At 49.9% G+C, this 27,565-nt stretch overlaps 1 protein-coding gene across 1 annotated transcript; it reads left to right on the forward strand.

The window, feature by feature from the left end:
- Nucleotides 1–9,903: 9,903 nt before the first annotated feature.
- On the forward strand, nt 9,904–10,872 carry LOC129196980 (olfactory receptor 14J1-like). The gene has a single exon (XM_054804945.1). The coding sequence runs from the start codon at nt 9,904–9,906 to the stop codon at nt 10,870–10,872; it is 969 nt and encodes a 322-aa protein (XP_054660920.1).
- Nucleotides 10,873–27,565: the final 16,693 nt, after the last annotated feature.

Below are 27,565 nucleotides of genomic sequence, written 5' to 3' on the forward strand. Positions count from 1 at the left end.
ATATTTATAAAGAATATACTTGGTTATGTTATATTCTTTGTTATGTTTCTGGTCTCTAAATATTCACTGTCATGACACCAGGCATCCCCAGCTGTCAGGAGGAAACACAAGGACTGAAGCCAGCTCTGACCTCTCACAGTCTTTCAACTCTTTTAAGAGAGCCTTGATCTTTAATAGCCCAAAGTTGGGCTAAGCCACACATGCACCTCCTGGTTAGTCTGTCAGGTGCCCAGGAGCTGCACAAAATGATTTGTTGTGTTAAAACATTCTCAAGGTATTTGACACACACCCATGATTATTTTATGTAGCTGATGGGGAGGGATGGGGAGGAGGAAATTCAGCCCTCCTGCTCCCCAGTTTCTCTTGAATAAACTATAATTCTGTGCCCTTGCACATCACTACTGACATGCAAAAGAGCAGCTCAGCTCCCTCCCTCACACGGACACAGGGTGTGGGATGTCGCCGAGTGCTCACGGATGCTTGGACAGACTTGAGGCTGTAGCTCCAGCCTTTCCCATCTCCACACTCAGAGATTTGTCTCTGGGAGATACTACAGCTGGGAAGAGCGCTGTGCTCCAGGATGGCCAGACTGCAGGAGACACAAACATTGACAATGCCACTCGTCCCTGCTTCCATCCCCTTCCCATCACTGGCAGTGTAAGGGATTTGTCTTGGTGGACATCCCCAGAGGTGTGTGTGGCCTTTGAAAGGCCACGAGCCATCACTGAATCCCTGTGGAAATGCCTGAGGCCTGGGGGGGTGTTAGCTCACATCCCCTGCACCACCGAAAATGGAGGGATCAGCCACAAGCTGTTGCTGGGAGCTTCCTCCGGACCTTGCTTCAGAGAGGCTGGATCCCTCAGGGAGTGACTCCTCCTCAGACAAACAGATCAAAGCTGAAAGAGGAATTCACTCACTGCTTCCCATTGCCAGCCAGATGTCCAGTCACTTTCTAAGGAAGTAGGGCTTCAGCATGCGTGACTGTTATTTGGGCACAGGATCATCATAACCATGAACTACTTCTCCTTCCTTCCTTCCTTCCTTCCCCTGAGCTTTTCTTGCTGAGCATGATGTCATATGGTACGGAACATCCCTTTGGTCAGTTTTGGTCAGCTTCCCAGCTGGGTCCCCTCCAAGGGGATCTATGAATCAAGCTGGCCCTACCCAATCAAAACTTTTCCGTACTGTAGAAGGGGATAAAGTCCCCGTAGTGCACATAAAAAATATGCTGTGGAAGACAGTCGGGGTTACTCCTGCCTCGGGCAAAGGCAAACCCATCCGTAGGATTGCTTTTGCTCAACGACCTGGGTGTACTTGGTGGGTGATGCAGGAGGATCGAGAATTCTGATGTATACCTCAAGGGGATTTGATTTTGGGTGAGAATAACCAATGTCTGGAATTGCATGATGCTAATTGCTGTATAATACCAGATGTCACCACTACTATGGTGGCTCTATGCCCTATCAACAGGATTACAGTAACAATCACCCAGATTAATGAAGAATGAATTTTGATGAAACTGAGCAAAGTGCCATGATGATAGATCCGGACAAGTGCAGTGGTGATGGAACCAGAACTGGCTTCAGCATGCAACAATCTCTGCCGCTGTGAAGGATGACAGAGGGAGCCTGAAGTCATGGTCTAAATGAACTCTATGGACATCTAATGAACATTTATGGACATTTTACAGATATTTCACAGGAGTCGTCCATTGACTAATGATATCTGTGTGTACATCTCAAAGGACAGGAAAAGTGGTGGTGATTAATTGCAGCATATTGGAAAGTGTGAGACCTGGGCATGATGTAAATGGTATAGCATAAGCGGTGGATACTGTCCTGGTTTTGCAGGGATAGAGATAATTTTCTTTCTAGCAGCTGGTGTAGAGCTGTGTTTAGGTTTAGGATGAGAACAATGTTGATAACACACCAATATTTTAGTTGTTGCCAAGCAGTCAAGGACTTTTCAGCTTCTCATAGTGGCCTGCCAACAAGATGGCAGGGGACACTCAAGAAGCTGCGAGGGGGTGCAGCCAGGACAGCTGACCCAAACTGGCCAAAGGGATATTCCATACTGTATGATGTCACGCTCTGTATATAACGGGGGGGGGTGGGCCAGGAGGCAGCGTGGCTCGGGAACTAGCTGAGCATTGGTCCGGGTGGTGAGAAATTGTGCTGTGCATCACTTGTTTGTATATTTGTCTATAATTATTGTTCTTGTAGTTGTCGTTATGACTACTACTATTATTATTGTCATTCTTTTATGTCCTATTAAACTGACTTTATCTCAACTCACAAGTTTTACCTTTTTTCTTTTCCATTCTCTCCCCATCCTAGTGGGGGGAGTGAGCAACTGGCTGCGTGGTTGTTTCAGCTGTTTGCCAGGTTAAACCACGACAATCCCATAGTATGTGATCCCAGCCTTTTTTTTTTTTTTTTAATCATCATAATTGTCATTATTGCTGTTTGACTCTTCTTCATGGTTATTATGTTTTATGGAGAAATGTTTGCATAGGCGTCACTACATGTGAGGCACATAATACTTTGTGTCGCCCGGCGCCCTTATGAAAGTGTGTCTAAGACTGGCTCAGAGCTGGCCTATCTCATGGCATCTCTGTAATAAAACGGGATCTGCTGGTGCAGTGCTTTCAGGCTGGGTTCTTCCTCCAAAGAGGCCTGAGGAACTGCACCCCTCAAGTCCCTCTTCCTCCATGTGTTGGGGAGTACAAAGCTCAATGGTTGTGAGCTTCTGGAGACCTAGGACTGGATTTAGGAGTCACCAGTTGGTGTCTGGTGACAGTGAAGATGGTGAGTGTCAATGAGGGATGTAGCCAGGGCTTTCCCACAGGTGACCTTGAAGACACCAGTCCTCCAGGAGGGACATCTGGAGCTGCCCGGAGAGCATGGTGGTTCTCTAGGGACAGCATGTTCCTGAGGTGGTGTGGAGGTGGAAGAAGGCTGCAAAGAGAGGGTTTGGGGCCTAAACTAGAGGGGATGTGCAGACCTCCTCTGGGCACTCTCCAGATACTCCCCACCTGTCTCCAGCAGGGATTCCCACAGAGGGACACAGTGGTCCAGATGTGGTCACACCAGGGCTCGGTGAAGCCAGGCAAAAACTCAAGATGTCTGGGTGGCCATGCTCCTCTTAATGCAGCCCCACATGCAGCTGGCCTTGGTCGTGGTGAGCACGTACCACTGGCTTGTAGGATGTTCCTCGTAGCACCCAGGCCCTTCTCCCTGTGGTGAGTGCTCAGCGCCAGGACCCAGCCTGCCCTGATGTGTGGGGTTACTCCTCTCCCCAGTGCAGAAATGGCCATTTCTCCTGGTATACTTTAAGAGGTTTCTGTTAGCGTATCTCTCCCAGAGTTCCTCAAGGTGCCCCTGGACTGAAGTTCCATTTGGTCAGCTGTTCATGTTTGTTTGCAGGTGGCTCACCCTGATGGTGGTGTCTATCACTAGGTAACAGCATGAGGAGTTGCAGGGCTCTACAGACAATGAAAGGAGTTGCTGGGTTTAATTGCTGAGCCAGGTGGGACTTACCATGACAACCATCTCTGAAACACCAAAGGAGGGTACAAAGCCAGCAAAGCCAGGGCCAGTGGAGAAAGAGTGAATGAGGGTTGGGCTGTTTCTGTGCTAGGCTGTGTTAGTGGAAAATGTATACCTGTACAGGCACACAGACAACATGGATCCCTCCAGGAACTGGTCTTAGACCCCTCTGTCTATCGAGAAGGTGACTCCAGGATACCCTCACCCCCACGCACAGACAAGTACACATGCACACCAATGGCTCTCTGCAGCACAGAATCACAGAACCACTGAGGCTGGAAGGCAGCCACCTTCCACCTTCTCTGTCCTTCCTCTTCAGGCTTGACTTTAGGCAGAAGCTCCTTTCTCGTCCATGCCAGCTTCCTGCCACCTTTTCTTGACTTCCTGCATGTCAGGGTGGACAGTTCTGGAGCCTGAAGAGGAGATTCTTGACCATCGAACAGCTCACGGCACCCCCTCTTCTCTGCAGGGCCATATCCTATGGGATTCTTCCAAGTAGGTTCCTCACCAGGCCAAAACCTGCTCTCTTGAAGTCCTGTTCTTTGCCTTGTTCCCATCTTTCAGGAGCCACAACTCTTCCTTCTCACCCTTGACTTTTTACATCCTGACCAGCTCTTCCTTGTTTGTAAGTGGTGTGGGTTAACACCAGTAAGAAATTAGGCACCACACTGCAGCTCACTCACCATCCTCCCCCACAGCCAGGGGGATGGAGCAAAAGGGAAGGGAAAGTAAAAGCAAGAAAACTTGGGGGTGAAGATAAAAATTGTTTAATAAGAGCATGGGAAGTGTAAGAAGGACAACAAAATAAAAAAAGTGATGCAAAGGCAATTACTCCCCACCTCACGCAGGTAGACAGATGTCCAACGGTTCCAGAGCAAAAGATGGTAGCAATCACTAAACGCCATGCCTCTCCCTTTTTAGAATCATAGAATCATAGAATCTTTAAGGTTGGAAAAGACCTCTAAGATCATCAAGTCCAACCATCGGCCCAACACCACCATGTCTACTAAACCATGTCCTGAAGTGCCACGTCTACGCGGAATTTGAACACCTCCAGGGATGGGGACTCCACCACCTCTCTGGGCAGCCAGTTCCAATGCCTAACCACTCCTTCAGTGAAGAAATTTTTCCTAATATCCAATCTAAACCTCCCCTGACACAACTTGAGACCATTTCCTCTTGTCCTATCGCTAGTTACTTGGGAGAAGAGACCAACACCCACCTGGTTACAACCTCCTTTGAGGTAGCTGTAGAGAGCAATCAGGTCTCCCCTCAGCCTCCTCTTCTCCAGGCTAAACACCTCCAGTTCCCTCAGCCGCTCCTCATAAGACTTTGCTCCAGTCTCTCTACCAGCTTTGCTGCCCTTCTCTGGACGTGCTCCAGCTCCTCAATGTCCTTCGTGTACTGAGAGGCACAAAAATGAACATGTGCACTCGAGGTGCAGCCTCACCAGAGCTGCGTACAGGGGCACAATCACTTCCCTACTCCTGCTGGCCACACTATTTCTGATACAAGCCAGGATGCACTTGGCCTTCTTGCACACCTGGGCACACTGCTGGCTCATGTTCAGCCGGATGTCAACCAGCACACCCAGGTCCTTCTCCGCCAGGCAGCTTTCCAGCCCCTCTTCCCCAAGCCTGTAGTGTTGCCTGGGGTTGTTGTGACCCAAGTGCAGGACCCGGCACTTGGCCTTGTTGAACCTCATACAGATGGCCTCTGCTCATTGATCCAGCCTGTCCAGATCCCTCTGCAGAGCCTTTATACCCTCAAGCAGATCAACACTCCCACCCAACTTGGTGTCATCTGCAAACTTACTGGGGGTCCACTTGATCCCCTCGTCCAGATCATTCATGAAGACATTAAGGAGAACTGGCGCCAGTACTGAGCCCTGGCGAATACCGCCAACTGGTATGAACTCCATTCACCACAACTCTTTAGGCCGTGCCATCCAGGCAGTTTTTTACCCAGTGAAGCACATACCCACAAACTCCATGAGCAGCCAGTTTCTCCAGGACAATGCTCTGGGATATGGTGTCAAAGGCTTTACTAAAGTCTAGGTAGACAACATCCACTGTCTTGCCCTCATCCACTAAGTGGGTCACCTTGTCATACAAGGAGATGAGGGTAATCAAGAAGGACCTGCCTTTCATCAACACATGGTGACTGAGCCTGATTGCTTATCTTGTATGTGCTATGGGAGGGCACTCAAGATGATTTCATCCATAAATATAACAGGGATAAAAGGAGCCTTCGCATATAAACCTTTGTCTGGTCAATATGATGGTCTGGACATGCCCTGCGCCTGAACTCAACCATCTGATGTGTCTCCTCATTCAGCTCCATTTCTAACTCTGTTCCTGGCTGGGGGGCTCTCTATGCTCTGTGCGGGCATGTGCCAGGAGCAGCTCTACGTGCCAGCAAGGGGAGTCAGACCAGCTGTCACAGAAGCCCATGTGTCTGTGCTGCCAGCTGTGGAGTGAGTGAGGTTACACGCGTCAGTGTGCAATTGGTGGTGAAGATCAAGCTGGAGTCGGTGGTGCAAAGGTGAAGTGACCTGGGAGCCAAGGCTGTGTGAGCCACTCCGATGGTGAGACCATGGAGAGGCTGGTTCTGGAGGAGCAGGGGAGTTCAGTGCCAGCTGCTGCAGAGTCTGCGAGTTGACTGAGAGACTTCATTCTGAGTGTGTGTGTGGGGGGGGTGTGCACGTGCACATGTGAGGGCATTTCTGTGTGCACATGTGTGTGTGTGGGATGGGGGAGCATGGAGCTGCAGCAGTCTCACCTCTGTCAGGCTGCTGGATTTGGCTCCTGGAGGGATCCATGTTGTCTGTGTGTCTACACAGGTATACATTTTCCACTAATATCACCATGCGTCAAACAGCCCCACCCTCATTTCTACTTTCTCCGCTGACCCTGGTTTGGCTTGCTTTGCACCCTCCTTTGGTGTTTTGCAGACTCTCTTCATGGCAATTCCTACCTGGGTCTGTAGAGATCTGCAACTCCTCATGCTGTTCTCTTGTGAGACTACACCACCGTCAGGGTGAGCCACCCACACACAAACAGTAACCGCTGACCAAATGGAGCTTCAGTCCAGAGGGACCTGGAGAACCTCGGGGATTTGGCCAAAAGAAACCTCGTGACGTTGACAAGGAGAATTGGCCAGTCTGGCCTCAGGGAGAAGAACCAACCTGTACATCAGGGCCAGCTGGGACCTGCTGTGCTGAGGAGGGACTCTGAGGAGGAGAAGGGCCTGGCAACTGCGAGGGACACCATCCGAGCCAGGGGTTTCTGCTCACTGTGAAGAAGGCCACTTGCATACGGGGCTGCGTTAGGATGAGCGTGGTCCCCCAGAGCAGGGCAGTTCTTCTGGCCCTTGACACCGCACTGGTAGGGACCCCCACACATGGCTTTGTCCCAGTTCTCGGCTCCCTCTTTTGCTGGAGCTGGGAGGAGCTGGAGAGTGGCCAGAGGAGATGTGGCCGGGTGGAGTTTGGGGCCTTAAGCAGATGGGCTGTGTGGAGGGGCTGAGAGACCTGGGCTTCTTTGGCCCCTTTGCCCATTGGTGGAGAGGCTCAGGGCAGTCTAGGAGTAGCCTGAGACTGCTTGAGAGGTGGTTTCAGAGATGGTGGAGCTTTTCTGAAAACTGGGAAACATCATGATGAGAAAGAAAAGATGCCACCAAGTGCATCTTGGGAGGTTGAGATGGGACACGAGGAGAAAGAAATGTCCCTGCAAGTGCAGTTCTGTGGTACAAGAGGCCACCCAGCAAGAGTCTGGATCAGCCAGAGCTTTGCCTTTCAATGAAGAGTCTGTGAGGATGGAGAGATATCAGTAAGGGTAGGAAGACGCTCAGGTGAGACCCAAGTTGGTAAGCAGGCTGGGTGTCAAGAGCCTGCAGGGAAAGAGGTGCAGGTGTGGGACACCATAGGACATGCTGTGGTGGAGACATCTGGGGGCAGTGGCAAGACTGAAAGCCCCCAACACAGCCAAGGTCTTGGTCTGCTGGGCTGTGGCTGTTCTCTCTGCAGGTGATGCCTGTGAGGAGACATCTTCTCATTAGAGCACCAGGACTTCATCGCCCCCTTGTCACAACCTGTGAGCCTGAGAAAGAGTGTGTGGTAGTCCTGCTCTAGGCATTGCACATCCCCACATCACAGTGGCCCAGGAAGAGCCCTGAGCCCTGTGTGTGGACAGGGTCTCCCCTCCCAGGGGCTGGGGGTCACAGCTTGGCCCTTTGGCTTGATCAAACACACCCAGGATTACTCAGCATCAGAGCCACCTTGCCATTGCCTTTGCCTACCTGTCATCACTGCCTCCACTTGCCTGCTCTAACCAGCCCCAGAGCTGCTTTGTCAGTGATGGCACTCAGGGGGACCCATTAATGCTCCAAGAAACTGTGGAGCTTGCATCGGACTGTGACTTCTGGAGAGGTTTCATCAGCTTCCTCTCAGGGTCTGAGCTTCATGGACTCATCCCCAAACCCACCAGAGGGGTCATTAACATGCCGCCTTGGGCTGGGCCTCTGCTGCTGAGCTGCTCCAGGCTCCTGGGACAAAGGGAGCTCATGGCAAGTGGGCTGTGCTGCAGAGAGACATCTCTGGCCAGGAGCAGCTCCTCTGCAGAGCCCAGCAGGGCTGAGGGCTCTGCCTGCAGGCACCGAGGGGAGAACAGCGAGGCAGAGAGAGCTTAAAGGCAGTTGGAAATGGGAGGCTTGCTGAGAGCTCAGGGAAGGAGAAATCTTCAGAGCCCTTGACACGGTAAGTCTCTGGGCGCAGGGCAATGCCGATGCGGTTCCTGGAGGCATCTCCTCAAGCTGGCAGAGCCCACAGCTGCTGGGATGTGCCAGGTGGACTCCCTGTGCAGAGGCAAGTTTGAGTGGCTGGGAATGCAGGTGTGCAGGCAGGGGTGCCCAGTTGTGTCCTTCAGAGCAGGGTCCCTGCAGCCCAGGGGCTGTGTGCCGGGGCAGGGACTCTGCCGCCTGCCAGGGTCAGCCCTCAGCCTGCCCGGGGAGCTGCCCAGGGCACTGCAGGGAGAAGCTGTGGGTGGAAGGAGCGACCCCCTGGAAGGGCAGGGCAGGGTCCTTCTGCTCTTGAGAGGGTGCTGTGTGGGTCAGGGCTGTTCACAGCTCCAGATCACCCCTGGGACATTTCCCAGGGCACTTCTCAAGGAGCATTGGGATCCCCTTGGGCAGTGCCCTGGTGCCAGGAGGTGTCTGCAGGGCAGAGCTGAGCACGCAGAGGGTGGGATGGGCTCTGTGAGCAGGGACAGGGAGGAGAGGTGTGGGCAGAGCACCAGCTCCTGGCAGGGACAGCTCCAGGCAGCAGAGACATGGGCAGGGAGTGGGAGGAAACTGCAGCCAAGCCCTGGGCTAGGCTGCCTTCAGGCTGCTCTCTTGTGGTCCCTCACTCTAGATGTCTGCTGGGCGCTGTCTGCTGAGCAATGAGCTGACTCTGCCTTTAGGACATCCCATCTTCAGGACATCTGACTGTCTGCTTTGCCTGTGCTGCTGGGCTTGGGAGCTGCCCCAGAAGAGCACGGCTGTGCTGTAGGATCCCAGGGAGTGCTGAGCTTTCCCTTGGAGGTCAGTTCTCTCCTCTCAGATTCCTTTGCTTCTTTCTGAGAGGCCATGTCCTTCCCTCTCCATCACAGCTTCACTTCTGTGCTGCAAAAAGAAGAGTTTCCAGATCTGCCCTTTGAAACAGCACCCTCCTGATTTCATTAGAGTCCTGTTGCTTTTTTTTTTTTTTTTAAGAGTAATTTAATGCACAGTCATCCTTGAGGTACCAGAAGTTAAGCACAGGGCATGTGGGAACAAGACTGATGGGCAATGCAGCTCTCCTGACTCTGCCCTGAGACACAGAGAGCTGAGCCCTTTTGCCTGTCTTGTCTGAAGACTCCACACTTTCAGTCGTAAAAAGGAGTATTTCTTCCTTAAAAATAGTACTAAACCGGATGTGATGGTAGAAAGAGAAAAACAGAGAAAAATCACCATAAAGACATGCTCAGCCTCTCTTCTGCAGCCCACACTCTCTGGAGTGGTGAGTGCAGATATTGAACATTTCCATGAAGGGTGAATTGCATCTGACAGCCCTTGTGACCATCGGGGGTGTCAAGAACCAGCTCCCATGTACTCACTGCAGCAGGGCAGAGCTGACTCCTTGGCAGCACAGGGGCAGAGGTCCTGCTCCTCACAGCACACTCAGCCAGCACAAAGCAAAGAGAGGAAATGCCTTGGAATTGGGGGACATGGGGTGGGATCTCTGTGAAAAATGGAGTGGCTTTGCTCAGAGAACTCTGTCATAGCTTTCCCTGTCCTTTCCTTTTTAGGACAATGGCCCCATATTAAGAACCAGCAAATGACCAACAACAGCAGCTCCATCACTGAGTTCCTCCTCCTGGCATTGGCAGACACACGGGAGCTGCAGCTCTTGCACTTCTGGCTCTTCCTGGGCATCTACCTGGCTGCTCTCCTGGCCAATGGCCTCATCATCACTGCCATAGCCTGCGACCACCACCTCCACACCCCCATGTACTTCTTCCTCCTCAACCTCTCCCTCCTCGACCTGGGCTCCATCTCCACCACTGTCCCTAAAGCCATGGCCAATTCCCTCTGGGATACCAGGGCCATCTCCTACACAGGATGTGCTACTCAGGTCTTTTTCTTTTTCTTTCTGATGTCAGCAGAGTTTTATCTTCTCACTATCATGTCTTATGACCGCTACGTTGCCATCTGCCAACCCCTGCACTACGGGACCCTCCTGGGCAGCAGAGCTTGTGTCCACATGGCAGCAGCTGCCTGGGGCAGTGGGTTTCTCAATGCTGTGCTGCACACGGCCAATACATTTTCTATACCACTCTGCCATGGCAATGCTCTGGACCAGTTCTTCTGTGAAGTTCCCCGGATCCTCAAGCTCTCTTGCTCAGACACCTACCTCAGGGAGGCTGGACTGCTTGTGGTTAGTGTCTGTGTAGCATTTGGGTGTTTTGTTTTCATTGTGGTGTCCTATGTGCAGATCTTCAGGGCCGTGCTGAGGATCCCCTCTGAGCAGGGACGGCACAAAGCCTTTTCCACGTGCCTCCCTCACCTGGCCATGGTCTCCCTGTTTATCAGCACTGCCATATTTGCTCACCTGAAGCTCCCCTCCATCTCCTCCCCATCCCTGGACCTGGTGGTGGCCTTTCTGTATGTGGTGGTTCCTCCAGCAGTGAACCCCCTCATCTACAACATGAGAAACCAGGAGCTCAAGGGTGCAGTTTGGAAACTGAGGACTAGATGGTTTTTAGAAGCAATATACTGCACATGTCCTTCAACATATCACTTGTAACAGAATTCATGGCAGGCCCAGTCTCCTTTGATGTGTTTTGTCAATCTTAATGTCATTGTTGATTTATTTTATTTTTCTTTTTTTCAATTGTCATAATGTTGTCCACAAAGAATTTTCATTATTCATTCTAATTCGAATTCATTATCTACCTGTCTGGTTTTTACCCGGAGGCAGGGTAAATGAATTTCCATACCCTCTCTGTATTGCAACATCAAAAAGGACACTGCAGTGACATTTCTGACTGAGATTTTATACCCCAAGACCTTCTCTGGAGCTGCAGAGGCAGTTCCTGTGTACAGAGTCCCTGCACAGCAGATCTCTGACAGAGCTGGCCTCTGTAACAGCATTTCCACCAGGAAAGGCAATCTCCTCAGGGCACTGCCCAAAGGCTTACGTCTTTTTCCAGTCTTGCTCTCAAGAACATGCCCAAGGAAGAGGCTCTAAAGAAAACTGTTGCTTTGCTTGTTTCTGCATGGGCGCAGAGGGATGAGATGAGGGTCCCAGTGTGCTCTTCCAGGGACTGAGGAATGGCTCAGGTGTTCCTTGTGGGTGGACAGCACCCACACAGATGCTGAATGGACTCCAACTAAGCTGCCTGGGGCTCAACAGCCTGTGGTAGGGCTGATGGCAGATGAGTGTTTTTCTGGAAGGAATCAGGAGCTGCCAGGAGGGCACAGGGGATCTGCAGGGACAGCACGTGCCAGGAGGTCAGCAGGGAATGGAGCCCACTGAGCACGAGCTTGTCTAAGGTGAAGTGACCCAGCGATCAAGTGCTAAATGTGGGTGTGAACCACCAAGTGAGGGTTCTGCAAGGCCAGGGGACACAGCAGGCACAGGGAAAGGAGCCTGGTGAGTGGTTCGTTTTCCCATCAGTGGACTTCCATAGACTGGATGCGGTGCAGCACCCAAACACATCTCATGGCATTGGCAATAAGGCAGGTCACCTCTGAGCAGCCTCCATGGCCACATAAGAGCCTCTGTGGGAGGCAGTCAGTTGCAGTGATGTCCCTGAGCTGGGTCTGCCTCCCAGCCTGACCAGCACGTCCCTTGCAGAGTGCCCCTGTGACCCCAGGCCCCACAGCCCACTTGCTCTGCAGAGCAGCTCCCCCAGCTCAAGGGCTGTGGAGAGCATGGGCAGGGGGTGTAGGAATGGCTGTCCAGGCCAGCACAGATGTGCCCACCTTGCGGAAAGGCTCTGTGGGGAGATGGGATGTCCTGGGAGAAGAGCAGGGCACCATGTGTGTGCAGGGCAGACATGGAAAGAGAAAGCCTTGGCTGCGGGTGCCAGCTTGGGGCAGGCTGCCCTGCCACTGGGGCAGCGGGAGCTGCCAGAGGAGCCCCAGGGCCAGGACTCTGTGCTGTCCTGGGGAGCGGGACTGGCAGGGGGGCTGCAGGCTGCCTGGCGTGGAGATCTCCTCAGCATGCCAGCCAGAGAGACACTGTCACTCACCTCCATCTTCTCCATTTCCTGCTGAGGGACCAGCACAGACTGGGATGCTCTGCTCACCTGGGGAGAGGGCAGGGGAGTGGTGAGAGCTGGGAAGGGGCTGGGATGTCTGGGCTGGGAAGTGCCAGCGAGAGGGAAACACCGGTGTCCACCTCAGCTGCGTGAGTGTGCAGGGTGGGGGCACACAGCCAGGCCTCCTGGCAGAGCCATGAAGCACCAGCAGAGCAGGACCTGCTCTGTGCCCATGTGTGCTGGGCACCCCGGGAAAGCTGCCCCGCGGTCATCGTCACACAGCAGCCAAGAACAACCACCATTGCCAGCACTGGCCTCCCACCCCAGCTCAGAGGGGTTGTTTGTGCCTCCACGGAGGGACACCGAGTGACCAGGTCACAAGTCCGTCTTGGCATCGTACAGACGAGTCGTAAGCATGCACATGATTTGCGAGTGGTGGGAGGAACCTGAGTGAGCACAAATGCCCACAGCTGTTCCTGGGGACACCATGAAGGTGCGTGGGACACACAGTGTCCCCAGGTCGCTTGACTTAGAGAGTAATGTCCCCTGGGAAACCACCTGCATGCAGCACTGGGGTGGGCTTCCTTGAACCCAGGTCCCCGTGTCCATTCCTCCTGCCTTGGGGCACCTCCGGCGAGTGCAGAGTAGGGCGATACAGCGCAGGGCTGAGGTGCCTCCCAGCCTCCTGACGTGGCAACAGGAGCCCAGCGAGACACTGTGACTGCTGCCATGTGCTGCCTCTGCGTCTGCAAGGGAAGGACTCGTGTCTCTGAACACCCCGTGTGCATGAGGAGTGCATGAGGACAGACAGCTCAGGTGTGGGCACCTCACAGGGCCAAACCTGCTGAACCTTGTCAAACCACTGTTGAATCCACTTTGTTAAATTCCAGCCAACTTATGGAACTCTGTCAAATTATTGGTTTACCTCAACACAACATATTGCTGCTTCTCTCTTTTGAGTAAGGTGCATTCCACTGATCTGCAATACATAAACCGTCCTGGGCAAGGAAAGTTTTGGGAGCAGGCATGGGGTTCTGTGCAAGACACTTTTTTTTTTTTAATGCTGTAGCTTCACACATGCTAATTAATATATTCCCTGCCCTTGAAATAAAAAAAAGAAATGAAGAAGGAAATAATCTAAAGAAAAGAAAATGTGTCAACACACTTTTCAGCATTTACAATTCTTCATACTTCTTTCCTTTTAATATTCTGGTCTTTCATGGGATTTGGTGTTCTTTTTCCTTTTTGAAAAGGAATTTGTTTTCCAGAACTGGGGTCACTTGTAGGACACAAATGTCTTCAGTCTCAGGGACACAGAAGCTCGGTGACAGTGTAGATGCCCTGGGATGTGGTGTATGATAGGCACGGACTCCATAGGGTTCAAGTACAGAATCCACTTTATTACAGAATTTTCTGATTATATATTATTTCTTGTTAAAAGGGGAGGCTCTTTTATTCCCCAATCATCACCCGATTTGTGTTCCCCACAAGATCTGTTATTCTGTTTTTCTCTTGCACCTGGCAGGTGCCTGGCTGTCTGTTCTCAGCTCCTTATCTCCTGGATTCGGCCAGTCACATGTTATTTACGAGCTACTGAAGAATGCAAGGCCTGTTTTGTGCATATCTTTGAACCCCTGTTTTTCGCTGCTTTAGCGCACAGGTCGAAATCGCACATTTCCCATGCCGTCTTTATTCGCTAAAGGGTTGTTCTCCACATCTCCCCCTTTTTTGTTTATGACAATCCCATTGAGCAACAGTGTGTCCATAACACATGCCTCTACCTTCTGCGCTCGTCAGATAGCCAACCGTAGAATCTGTAAAAAAACCACCAAGAACAAGAAAAACAACACAGTGCCTATGCCAATAAAAACCCACATTCGAAAATTTAAACCACTAAACCAAGTTTTCAGATTTAGCCATGATAAGTCATTTTTTAATGTGTTGAATACACTTTGACTCATTAGTTCCCGTAATTTTTTAATTTGGTCCCCCAATTGATCATGTAAAGATTGAATATTATGTTGAAGAGATAAATCAAATGTCCTTGTAAATGTTGTTTCACAATTCCAATCATGCTGTGTCATTCCATAGAACAGATGTGACACACAAGGCCTTATATTTATGTTAGTCGAGATAAGACTTATTTTATAAATCGCTAAAAGTTATACAACTCCTAAAGTCTGGTGAAGACAGAGTAATACAAAAAGATCCATTACATGATAGAATAATAGCATTGGAGGTTAGAGCAAAAGATGAGTTGTGCAGACCATGATTTTGCTTCAGACAAAAGCGTTACATTAGCCTTAGTTGCGTTCTCCGTCATTAGTACTTGATATAATTGTCACTTAAAAAAGGAAAGGCCCATCTGCCAAATATTTGAATGAGCCAGGAAAAAGGATATCTGATGTGTTAAAACTATCATTATGATACATCTGCAATTCTATAGGCCACCATATCTTAATTGTAAGGTTGATCGATCCCAGATGCAACACCATCTTGGTGTTTCTTATCGTCCTGTTCATCTTCAGTATGCATTTTCACTTGCGCTGGCTTTACGTATCTTGCAGGGATCCAACAGGGACCTGAGGGAAGAGAAACACAAGCATATCCCCGTCCCCAGGTAAGCAAGGGGACCGGTCCTTCCCATTGACCAGATTCCAAATTTTTATAAAACACCTGAGGCTTCACGGTAGAGGATTCCTCAGTTCTAAAATGTCTATCTACTGCGGAACTATATTGCTTAGATCCAGATAGATTAAGAAAATTTAAAACATAAGTAGCTTTGTCTAATATTTCCTGTGCTGTTGTCCCTACTGGATTCCCCCTTTTTTGTTTATCAATAATAGATTTCAAAGAACGGTGAGCATGTTCTATTATTGCTTGACCAGTAGGGGAACATGGAATTCCAGTAACATGTTCAATTCCCCAATCCTGTAAGAATAACAGAAAACGTCGAGAAACATAAGCTGGGCCATTGTCTGTTTTAACTTTCCGTGGGACCCCCATGGTCGCAAAACATCTTAAAAAATGCTTCACAACGTCTCTGGCACGTTCTCTGGAATGGGCAGTGGCTACCAGAAAACCAGAGAAGGTGTCAATAGAAACATGAACATACTTAAGGCGTCCAAAAGAAGACGTCTGTGACGTCTGATTGCCACAAATCATTAGCATTTAAACCTCTGGGATTAGTCCCTGGCAAAACTGGCAAAGGGGACAGGCACTGACAATCCGAGCATGCTCGAATTATATCTTGAGCCTGTGCGGTAGTTAAAGAGAAGTGCTTTCATAATGAGTGTGCGTTTTGGTGGAAAAATTCATGAGCTAATTTTGCCTGATCAAAACGTCGAGGAAAAACCGCAGCCATTGTAAATTGGTCTGCTATTGTATTACCTTCAGCAAGGGGTCCTGGCAAGTTAGTGTGAGAACGAATATGGACAATGAAATAAGAATGCTGTCTTATTTTTAAAAGTTGGTCTAGCTTTAACAATAAATCAAACAACTGTTTGTTGTCTACTTCTCATATAAAAGCGGATTCTAAGCGCTGAACAATACCTGTAACATATGCAGAATCTGCAACGATATTAAGAGGTTCCTTAGAAAATAACTCAAAGGCACGGACTGCTGCAGCTAACTACAATCTGCGTCGATCCAGATAAGTGAGAAACATCTGAAGCCCACTCCTCGCAGTTTGCTTGACGCCATACAACTGCAGCCTTACCTGTTTTACCAGAACCATCAATAAACACAGTACGAGCATTTTGTAGAGGAACAGAACTCAACAAAGACTGTGGTTGAAGAGGTAAACAGTGCAGAGAACCTAATAAACGATGGCGTGGCAAAGAATACAAAACAACATTAGTATAATCAGCCAATGCAGCCTGAAAAGTCAAACTATTACACAATACAACATGAAATTCTTCTTTGGTTAATGGTAGATGAAGGAAGGTAGGATCTTGTCCTGTCAATTGTTGACATTTCAAACGACCCTGCGAAAGAAGTCTAGCAATCATTTCTAGGGCAGTGGTCAATGTTTTCGCAAAAGAATGTGGCAAAAATAACCCCTCCAAAACGCGTAAAGCATGCTCTTCCTTCTGCACCTTCTCGTCCCACTGACCTAGGAGAGCATATGGTTGAAAGGAATGATAAATGATAAACAATCGAACTGGTAATTGCAGAGAAATTCGATGAGCAAATGTAAAATTAATTTTATCCACCACTGTCTGCAGCGCCAATTGGGCTGCTTCTGTCAATTGTCTAGGAGAAGTTAGTTCAGGATTCCCCTTCAATAACGAAAACAAGGGCGACAGTTCGTGTGTCGTTATTCCCAACAGTGGTCGAAGCCAGTTAATTGTCCCCAACAACTTCTGTAAGTCATTTAGAGTACTCACTGTAGTAGCAAGTCGTATAGACTGTGGATATACATGTGGATCAAGAAGTTTCCAGCCGAGATACTTCCATGGAGGGAGTGATTGTACCTTTTCCGTCGCAATTTCGAGACCGTATCGCCGAAGCTCAGCTACTAAACTGTCGAAAACTTGGGAAAGAGATGATTCAGTTTCCACAGCCAACAAAATATCGTCCATGTAATGCTATAACATGATTGCATCATATGTTTTGCGAATATTTGACAAGGCCTCACTAACGACAATTTGACATATAGTCGGGCTATTTTTCATTCCTTGTGGTAAAACCACCCAATGAAACCGTTGCATGGGTCTATCATTATTAATCACAGGAACCGAAAAGGCAAAACGAACACAATCTTCAGGATGTAAATGAATGGTGAAAAAGCAATCTTTTAAATCAATAACCTTCAAATGCCAATTGTCTGGAATCATAGTGGGATTAGGAGTTCCTGGTTGCAAGGCCCCCATAGGTGCCATCACTGCATTAATAGCTCGGAGGTCCTGCAACAATCTCCATTTGCCAGATTTTTTAGGAATAACAAATATAGGAGTATTCCAAGGGCTCGTGGAAGGAACAATATGGCCTAATTGTAGCTGCTCTTGCACCAATTCATGAGCCCTTTCTAGCCGCTCACCTTTCAAAGGCCACTGATCTACCCATACTGGCTTATCTGATAACCAAGTCAGTTTGAGTCGCGGCTGAACGTCAGTGGCCTGTGTTAAAAATGTGTTGTTATTGTCATGTTCCATTGTTGCAAGAGATCGCGACCCCATAAAGTACATGGCACAGTTAAAACATATGGTTTTAAAACTGCTTGTTTGTTGTCAGGACCTTCCACAATCAAGGAATGCATACTCTGCCAAGGTATTTGTGTCCTTCCAATTCCAGTAACAGCAGCAAATGCCTGTACTAATGGCCATTCCTGTGGCCAGTCCGATTGTTGAATAATAGAAACATCCGCTCCGGATGTTCACTAAGCCAGTGAACACCCGACTGTTTACAAGTCAACATCGGTTGTCCCGTGGTAATCTTCCGTGTCCAAAAAATGCGAGGCAGACCTGTACTACCAAACCCAGAGGACCCCCTTTCACCAACATGGGTGGAACTTTCAGTTTGAACTTGTGTGTTGGGCAGCAAAAGCAATTGTGCAATTCGCTCTCCAATAGGTATAGTACAAGGTGGTGTTGGGGTCCAAACCATAATTTTTATTTCCCCAGTATAATCAGAGTCTATGACCCCAGGCAAAACAAATAAACCTGCTCTGGAAGTGGAGGAACGACCAAGCAATAAGGCACATAAACCCTTAGGCAAAGGACCATACACTCCTCTAGGCACTAGATGTACTGACTGATCTCGAATTACTGTGGATTGACTGGTGGCCAGGTCCAACCTGGCGCTGCCTGCTGTGTCTGGTCTGAGAGACTCGACTGTAGTGAGTTGCCAGCGTTCATCTTGCTTATTTGTGCCGGCCATGTCAAGGACTGTGCCTGAGGGGGCTGGGTCTGGGTCCTGTTGTATAGTCTCGGGGCACCGGACCTCGCGCCCCTCATCCCGTTTCCCGAGGTATTCTCAGGGAGTGAATTGCCCTGTTTATCAAACCTAGAGCAACATTGATTACCCCAATGGCATCCTTTTTGACAACGAGGGCATAATCGAGCAAGTTGTCTTCCCTGCCCTCCTTGTCCTCGTCCTCCTCTTCTCGCTTTCGGACGATCTTTCTTTACATGCCCTTCCTGACCACAGGAGAAACATTTAGTAGCAGCTCGTGCAACTGCCAACTGTTGAGCTAAGGCAGCAGCTAGCATATCTGCCTTATGTTGCTCAGAGCCCACGTTTTGGCATGCCTTAATAAGATCATTCAAAGTTTTTGCGTGATTACGAATAGGATCAATGGCTCGCCTGCAGTCCGTGTTTGCATTCTCAATAGCGAGCTGAAGCAATAACAATTCTGCTGCTTCAGAAGAGTCTATCTGTCTCTGTATAACAGTTTGTAAACGATCCAAAAATTGTATGTACGGCTCCTGAGGTCCCTGACGAATGGAAGCAAATGACAACTCTCGCTTGCCGCAATCCGGCACCCGTCGGAGTGCCCTCAAGGCTAATCCTGTGGCTTGGGTAAGAACATTCCGTGATAGTCCAACCTGTGTTATCCCGGTAGCATAATGACCTTCTCCCATTAATTCATCAAGACCAATAGCAATTCCTGCCGTTAAATTGTTCATCACCTGAATTTGCACCAGCTCACAGTATTCTGAAAACCACACAGAGTACTGTGCTGCAGACAACACAAGACGTGGGATGGATTTCCAATCTAAGGGTGTCAGTACGTAAGATTCCCCTATAACCTGTAACAAGTTCATTGTGAATGATGCCTGCAAACCATACTCCTTTATCGATTTGCGAACCTCCTTTATTACATCATATGGTAAATGAACATATTCGGGGGGTCTATTCGGTTGATACAACACAGGCATGGCTTGAAGAAGCGATATGTCCCCTCTTCTTAGTGCCTCTGTCCGGCACTCGTCAAGTAGTCCACCTGAGATTCTAGACTGAACAGTTCCTTGTAATGGGTAACTCGAGGGGGGGGGGTGGGGGTGCAGAAGGGGGCGGGCGTGCGCCGAGTGGGGGGGGTGGGGGGGTGGGTGTCAGGGATATCTGTGAGAGAGTCTTTTGTCTCTGTTGTTGCAAAATGTCTTCTGCCGTGGGGGCAGAAGCAGCCATCGCTTTTACAGGAGTAAGCGGGGGATATAAATCCGGCTCTCGTTCGGGGTCAACGGGACCTGGATCAAAAGGATCCCCAGGGTCTGCTCCACCCTCCGACATCGGGGGTTCAGTCACCACCTCAGCATAGTCTGACTCCAACTCAGGATCTATTGAACAAGATTCTTTTCTCGTATTTGTCTCAGTGGGTGGTAATACGGAGTCATTCACTTTCTGCAATACCTGTTCAGCAGGTAGCAGAGTCCTGAGAGCAGTATAAACCACACGCCAAGTAATCAATATATCATCGGGGAGCTCCAACTGCAAAAGCTGCTTAGCTTGCACCTCCTCTCCAACCTTCTGCCATTGAGTGAGATCATATGAGCCTTTAACAGGGAACCACGGACAATAGTCCCGAATCCATACAAGCAACCTCACCAAATGCAGCGGAGCGACCTTAAAACCTTGCTCTCGTAAAATACGTTGTAAATTCTCTGTATGCAACTTCTGTTCTCGAGTCACTGACTGTCCCATAATGAAAAAATGACAGTCTAAAAAACTTCCCCGCGGCTGCTCACCTGTATCGTCCAGCGATTGGTGATGAATATGAGCGCTCGGTGCAGTGCAATTTCCTCCGTCCAGCTACGCAGGGGTACACCACTGGTAATTATCCGCACTGCCTTTCCTTCTTCGGTTTTTCAAGTCCTTCTTCTATTCTTCAAGTCCTTGTTCTATTCTTCAAGTCCCTGTTCGGGCGCCATTTGTGGTGTATGATAGGCACGGACTCCATAGGGTTCAAGTACAGAATCCACTTTATTACAGAATTTTCTGATTATATATTATTTCTTGTTAAAAGGGGAGGCTCTTTTATTCCCCAATCATCACCCGATTTGTGTTCCCCACAAGATCTGTTATTCTGTTTTTCTCTTGCACCTGGCAGGTGCCTGGCTGTCTGTTCTCAGCTCCTTATCTCCTGGATTCGGCCAGTCACATGTTATTTACGAGCTACTGAAGAATGCAAGGCCTGTTTTGTGCATATCTTTGAACCCCTGTTTTTCGCTGCTTTAGCGCACAGGTCGAAATCGCACATTTCCCATGCCGTCTTTATTCGCTAAAGGGTTGTTCTCCACACTGGGACCCCTTGCCCAGCCTCCACCTGCAGCTCCCCAGGGGTTCTGCTCTCCCACAGCTCCTCTCTGACAGCTGCCAGTCCCAGGCAAGCCCCTCAGCTACTCTGGGGCCCCTACAAGTGGCCGTGGGTGGTTCTGGTCAGACGGCTGAGATCTGCCTGGAAAGGTGAACAACGGGTTTAGACATTCAAAGAGATGTCAGCACATTTTTATCAGCTGAAACATTTGAATACTTTTCATGAAATGACAATGTTTCCCCACCATGCCCGCAATGGGGATTTCCAAGAATTGCATTAATCATGGGAGAAGAAATACTGATCTTTGCTCATTCTTGCCTTACCACTACTCTATTTCACTGTGTGTTTAACCTCCCTCCCCTTCCGGGTGTTGCAGCTCTCCTGGTTAAAGGACCGTGTCTAAGGGCATCTTTTCCGCAAAGTAAGTGGACATAGGCCCTTCCCATGGCTCTCCAGGCTTCCCTCTCCCCTTGCTTTTTGGTCATTCAGATTCCTCCCAACCATCCGGTGGCTGCTTTGAGCTTCAGGCAGTTAGAAACTTGCCCTTTCTTTCAGAGGTCTTATTAACTCTTTATTCAACTCCTGAATTGTATTTCATCTCTCCTATCTCTCTGTCTAAATCATTTCTTGTATGACTATGCCTTGTGGAAGGTGGACATCACTAGGTGCAGCTTGGCCGTGGCATACAGTGCGGGAGAGTGTTTTCATACAAGCATAGAATCATAGAATGATTTGAGTTGGAAGGGATCTCAAAGATCAGATGCCCTTCACTAGACCAGATTGCCCAAAGCCTCATCCACCTGACCTTGAAGACTTCCAGGGATGGGGCATCCACAGCTTCTCTGGGCAACCTGTGCCAGTGCCTCACCACCCTCACAGGGAAGAATTTCTTCCTAATATCTACCCTCTTTTAGTTTAAACACATTACCCCTTGTCCTATCACTACACTCCCTGGGAAACAGTCCCTCTCAAGCCTTCCTTTAGGCCACCTTTAGGTACTGGAAGGCTGCAATAAGGTTTCCTCAGAGCCTTCTCTTCTCCAGGCCAAACAACCCCAACTGTCTCAGCCTGTCTTCACAGGACAGGCGTTCCAGCCCTCTGATTATCTTTATGATGTCCTCTGGACTCACTCCAACGGCTCCATGTCTTTCTTGTACTGAGGACGGCAAAGCTGAACACAGTACTCTACGTGGGCTCTCACCAGAGCAGAGGGGCAGAATCATCTCCCTTGACCTGCTGGCCATGGTTCTTTTGATGCAGCCCAGGATACAGTTGGATTGCTGGGCTGCAAGTGCACATTGACAGCTCATGTCCAGTTTTTCATCGACCAGTACCCTCACGTCCTGCTGCACAGGGCTGCTCTCAATCCCTTCATCGCCCAGAAGGTATTGATACCAGGGGCTGCCTGACCCAGGTGTCGGACCTTGTACTCGGCCTTGCTGAATTTCATGAGGATCACATGGACCCACTTCTCGAGCTCGTCCAGATCCCTCTGAATGGCATCCTGTCCCTCAGGCATGTCAAATGCACCACACAGCTTGGTGTCACCTGCACATTTGCTAAGAGTGCACTCATGTTGTTCAGCCTGGAGAAAAGGCGGCTCCGGGGAGATCATATTGCAGCTTACCAGTACCTGAAGGGGCCTACAGGAAAGATGGTGAGGGACTGTTTATCAGGGAGTGTAGTGACAGGACAAGGGGTAATGGGTTCAAGCTGAAGGAGGGTCGCTTTAGATTAGATGTTAGAAAGAAATTCTTTACTGTTAGAGTGGTGAGGCCCTGGAACAGGTTGCCCAGAGAGGTTGTGGATGCCTCATCCCTGGAAGTGCTTAAGACCAGGTTGGATGAGGCTTTGGGCAATGAGGTCTAGTGGAGGGTGTCCCTGCCCATGGCAGGGGGGTTGGAACTACATGATCTTTAAGGTCCCTTCCAACCCAAACCATTCTATGATTCTATGATTCTATGTTGGACCTGAAACCTTCAAAAAACAGAGATAGCACCAAGTCCCTGGGAAACCACCTCATTGCTCATTGGCCCCCATCCTCCCATCATGCATTCACAACAGTGAAGCGCCTGTCTCTCCCTGATTCCCTCCTGGTGGGTGTTTGAAGGCTCTCTATGGTCTTCCCCAAAGCCACCTTTTCTCCTCACTGAACAAACCCAGCTGCCTCACCCTCCCAGAGTGAGAAAGTTGACCTTAGACATGCATGCTGGAGAAGTGTCAGTCCTTGCAGTCCTGCTGGATTCTCTTGCATCTGCAAAGGACTTCAGAGTTGTGAGAATATCATCACCTACCTGCCTTCCTACATTGGTCACTCTCACTTGTGCATGTCATCATGATGTCATGCACAGATGTTGCAAGCTCTGAGGAGAACCCAATCTGAATAAGCAGTCATTCCCAATTGAACTTTGAACTTGACTCCCAGCAAGCTGCTAGCAACCTCAAGCAGCTTCTAACAAAATCTGTCCACCGTCCTTGATCAAAAGGTGCATTGCTGAGAGGCTGATGAAGCTTTTCTGGCCTTTGGACTATTACCCCCTGCTGCTCTTCCATGTAGGAACCAATGATGCATCCAAACTGAGAAAGTATTGAGCATGACTACATGGCTCTGGGGGTGATGGTCAAGGGCTTGGTGGCCCAGGTGGTTTTCTCCTTGATCCTGCCAGTCAGGATGAGGAACCTGAGGCCTGGACGTATCCTGTTGGTCAACAGTTGGTTGCAGAGCTGGTATCAGCAACAGGGGTTTAGTTTCCATGACCACGAGACCCTCGCTGAGGATCAGCACCTGCTTGGACTAGATGGGGAGATTTATCCCCTGATGAAGTGGGGTAAAATTATCTTTGCTAACAGACTGGTGTATTGGGTCTGGCTGAGATGGAGTTAATTCTCCCCACAGCAGTCCTCATGGTGCTGTGCTGTTGTCCTGGTTTTAGCTGAGAGGGTTGATTTTCTTCATAGTAGCTAGTGTGGGGATATGTTTTGGATTTGTGCTGGAGACAGTGTTGATAATATAGAGATGTTTTTGTTCTATGGACTTATTTTTGAGCAGTGTTTACACGGGGCCAAGGCCTTTTCTGCTTCCTGCACTGCCCTGCCAGCGGGATGGCTGGGGGTGCACAAGAAGTTGGGAGGAGACACAGACAGGACAGGTGACCCAAACTGACCAAAGGGATATTCCATACCATATGACGTCATGCTCAGTTTATAAGGAGCTTGGGGGAAGAGGGCAGGGGGGCGGCGGCGTTCGGAGCAATGGCGTTTGTCTTCCCAAGTAACCGTTACGCGTGACAGAGCCCTGCTTTCCTAGAGATGGCTGAACACTTGCCTGCCCATGGGAAGTGAGGAATGAATTCCTTGCTTTGCTTTGCTTGTGCACGCGGCTTTTGCTTTACCTATTAAAATGTCTTTATTTCAACCCACGAGTTTTCTCACTTTAACTTTTCCAATTCTCTCCCCCATCCCGATGGGGAGGAGCGAGTAAGCGGCTGCGTGGTGCTTAGCTGCCGGCTGGGGTAAAACCACGACAGCTGTGGATTGGTAGCTAGCAAACTGTTCATAACACACCAGAGTTGTGGCTACTACTGAGCAGTGCCAGCACACATCAAGGCTGTCTTTCCAACATTTCTTTTTCCCCAGCAGCAGGCTGGGGGTAGGCAAGATCTTGGGAGGGGACACAGCCAGGGCAGCTGACCCAAACTGACCAAAGGGATATTCCATACCATGTGACATCTGCTCAGCAATAAGAAACTGAGAATAGGGGGAAGAACAGGGCAGGGGCATTCGCTGTTGTTTTTTTTTAACAATGTTTGTCTTCTGGAGTAAGGGGTACGCATACTGAAGCCCTACTTCCCGGGAAGTGGCCGGACATCGCCTGCTGATGGGAAGTAGAGAATAATCTTTTGCTTTTTGCTTTGCTTCTGCACGCGGCTTTTTGCTTTAGCTACATTAAACTACCTTTATCTCGACCCACGAGTTTGGGGTTGTTTTTTCCATCCTCCTTTCTCCCCTCCCTGCCTTACTGAAGAGGGGAGTGATCGAGCGGCTCTGGTGGGCACCTGGCCCCCAGCCAGGGTCAACCCACCACAACTGGCAAACCTGGTAAGAAGACCTTTAAACTGGGAACGTTGGAGCAGTGAGAATAGCCAACAGTCATGTGAGGCAGTGATGGATGGAATAGGCCAGCAAAGTGTTTGTTATGTGAACAAAAGGAAGATAACCATCAGGAAATCAGGGCTGGAGTGGAATCACCTCAAGCGAATGCACCCAAGTCAGACAGTGCCATTGGGACAGCCTTGTGGTGAACGATCTCATTCCCTTTCTGGACAATCAGCACGGCTGGGCACCTCTCTGAAGTGCCTGTGCACTAATGAGCACAGCGTGGGGAACCAAGAAGAGGAATTAGAAGTTTGTGGGCAGTTATGGAGCTGTGATCCCATTGGGAAAAGAGACATTCTGGGATACCTCACACAGCTGGAGTGCTAAGAGGGAGGGAGGGTGAATGACACCTCTTCAGAATGACCAGGACAGTTTTTTGCAGAGAAGAAGTTCCCCTTTAAGTGAGAGAACAGTGGGAAGGCATGGACCTCTGCCTTGGGATAAATGATGAGCCAGTCGAGAGCTTATGGGTCAGGATTAGCAGGCAGACCAACATGAGTGACCTTTTAGTGGGCGGCTGCTATTGAGTGCTTGATCAGGAAGAAGTGGACAAGGCCTTCCTCAGACCACTGGAAGAAGCCTCATGTTCTCACACGCTGGTCCTCATGGGGGAATGGAACCACCTTGGTAGTTGCCTGAGGGGCAACATAGCAGGGCACAAGCCATCCAGAAGGCTTCTGGAGGACATGAGTGACAACTTCCTAAGCATGCAGAGATGCATTTGGAGTGATGGCGTTTGTCTTCCCAAGTCACCGTTACGCATGATGGAGCCCTGCTTTCCTGGAGATGGCTGAACACCTGCCTGCTGATGGGAAGTGGGGAATGAATTCCTTGTCTTGCTTTGCTTGCACGTGTGGCTTTTGCTTTACTTATTGAACTGTCTTTATCGCAACCCATGAGTTTTTACGCTGACGCTTCCAATTCTTTCCCACATCCTGCTGTGGGGGAGCGAGCGAGCTGCTGTGAGGTGCTCAGCTGCCGGCTGGGTTAAAGCAATGACATCTGGTCAGGGACCTGAAGAAAAACAAGAAAAGGCTTCTACAGGTACAGAGAGAACAGATGCAAGACCAGGGAAAATGTGGGCCCACTGGTACATGGGCCACAGGCCCTGATGACAAAGGATATGGAAAAGCCCGAGACACTCAGTGCTTTCCTCATCTTAGTCTTCACTGCAAAAAGTAGCCATCAGGCATCCCGGGGCCCTGAGACCAGAGGGGAATCTGGAGCAAGGAAGATTTAACGCTTGGTACAGGAGTCTCAGGGTAGGGACCAGTTAAACAAACCAGACACACATAAGTCCACGGGTCCTGGCTGTGTTGGGGGCTTTCAGCCTTGCCAGTGCCCCCAGATGTCTCCACCACAGCATGTCCTACGGTGTCCCACACCTGCACCTCTTTCCCTGCAGGCTCTCGACACCCAGCCTGCTTTTCCAGGAGCGTCTTCCCACCCTTACTGATATCTCTCCATCCTCACAGACTCTTCATTGAAATGCAAAGCTCTGGCTAATCCAGACTCTTGCTGGGTGGCCTCTTGTACCACAGAACTGCACTTGCAGGGACATTTCTTTCTCCTCATGTCCCATCTCAACCTCCCAAGATGCACTTGGTGCCATCTTCTCTTTCTCATCATGATGTTTCCCAGTTTTCAGAAAAGCTCCACCATCTCTGAAACCACCTTTCAAGCAGTCTCAGGCTACTCCTAGACTGCCCTGAGCCTCTCCACCACTGGGCAAAGGGGCCAAAGAAGCCCAGGTCTCTCAGCCCCTCCACACAGCCCATCTGCTTAAGGCCCCAAACTCCACCTGGCCACATCTCCTCTGGCCACTCTCCAGCTCCTCCCAGCTCCAGCAAAAGAGGGAGCCGAGAACTGGGACAAAGCCATGTGTGGGGGTCCCTACCAGTGCGGTGTCAAGGGCCAGAAGAACTGCCCTGCTCTGGGGGACCATGCTCATCCTAACGCAGCCCCGTATGCAATTGGCCTTCCTCACAGTGAGCAGAAACCCCTGGCTCGGATGGTGTCCCTCGCAGTTGCCAGGCCCTTCTCCTCCTCAGAGTCCCTCCTCAGCACAGCAGGTCCCAGCTGGCCCTGATGTACAGGTTGGTTCTTCTCCCTGAGGCCAGACTGGCCAATTCTCCTTGTCAACGTCACGAGGTTTCTTTTGGCCAAATTCCGGAGTTTCTCCAGGTCTCTCTCACAAGAGAACAGCATGAGGAGTTGCAGATCTGTACAGACCCAGGTAGGAATTGCCATGAAGAGAGTCTGCAAAACACCAAAGGAGGGTACAAAGCAAGCCAAACCAGGGTCAGTGGAGAAAGGAGAAATGAGGGTGGGGCTGTTTGACGCATGGTGATATTAGTGGAAAATGTATAGCTGTGTAGACACACAGAAAACATGGATCCCTCCAGGAGCTGGTCTTAGACCTTCCATCTATCCAGGCGCTGGCCCCAGGGTCACCTCAGCTCCCCAGTTCCCCCATGTACAGAGAGACACTCACGTACAAATGTCTCTCTCCAGCCCAGCAGCACAGCACCATTGAGGCTGGAAGGCAGCCACCTTCCACCTTCTCTGTGCTTCCTCTGCATGCCTGATTTTTCGTCAGCAGCTCCTTTCTCATCCATGCCTTCCCCCGGCCACCTTTTCTTGACTTTCTGCATTAGGCGCATCAAACAGCTCTCTGCAACTCTCTTCTCTGCAGGGCCATATCCCATGGGATTCTTCCAAGCATGGCGGCCAGGAGGTCAGCTTCTGCTCTCCTTAAGTCCTGCTCTTGGCCTTCTTCCCTTCTCTCAGGATCCTACACTCTACTTTCTCACCCCTGACTG

Source organism: Grus americana, chromosome 27 (assembly GCF_028858705.1).
Source record: "Grus americana isolate bGruAme1 chromosome 27, bGruAme1.mat, whole genome shotgun sequence".
Taxonomy (NCBI): domain Eukaryota; kingdom Metazoa; phylum Chordata; class Aves; order Gruiformes; family Gruidae; genus Grus; species Grus americana.

What these genes read in the sequence shown, in the direction of transcription:
- LOC129196980 (XM_054804945.1), top strand. Translation starts at nt 9,904, where the DNA reads ATGACCAACAACAGCAGCTCCATCACTGAGTTCCTCCTCCTGGCATTG.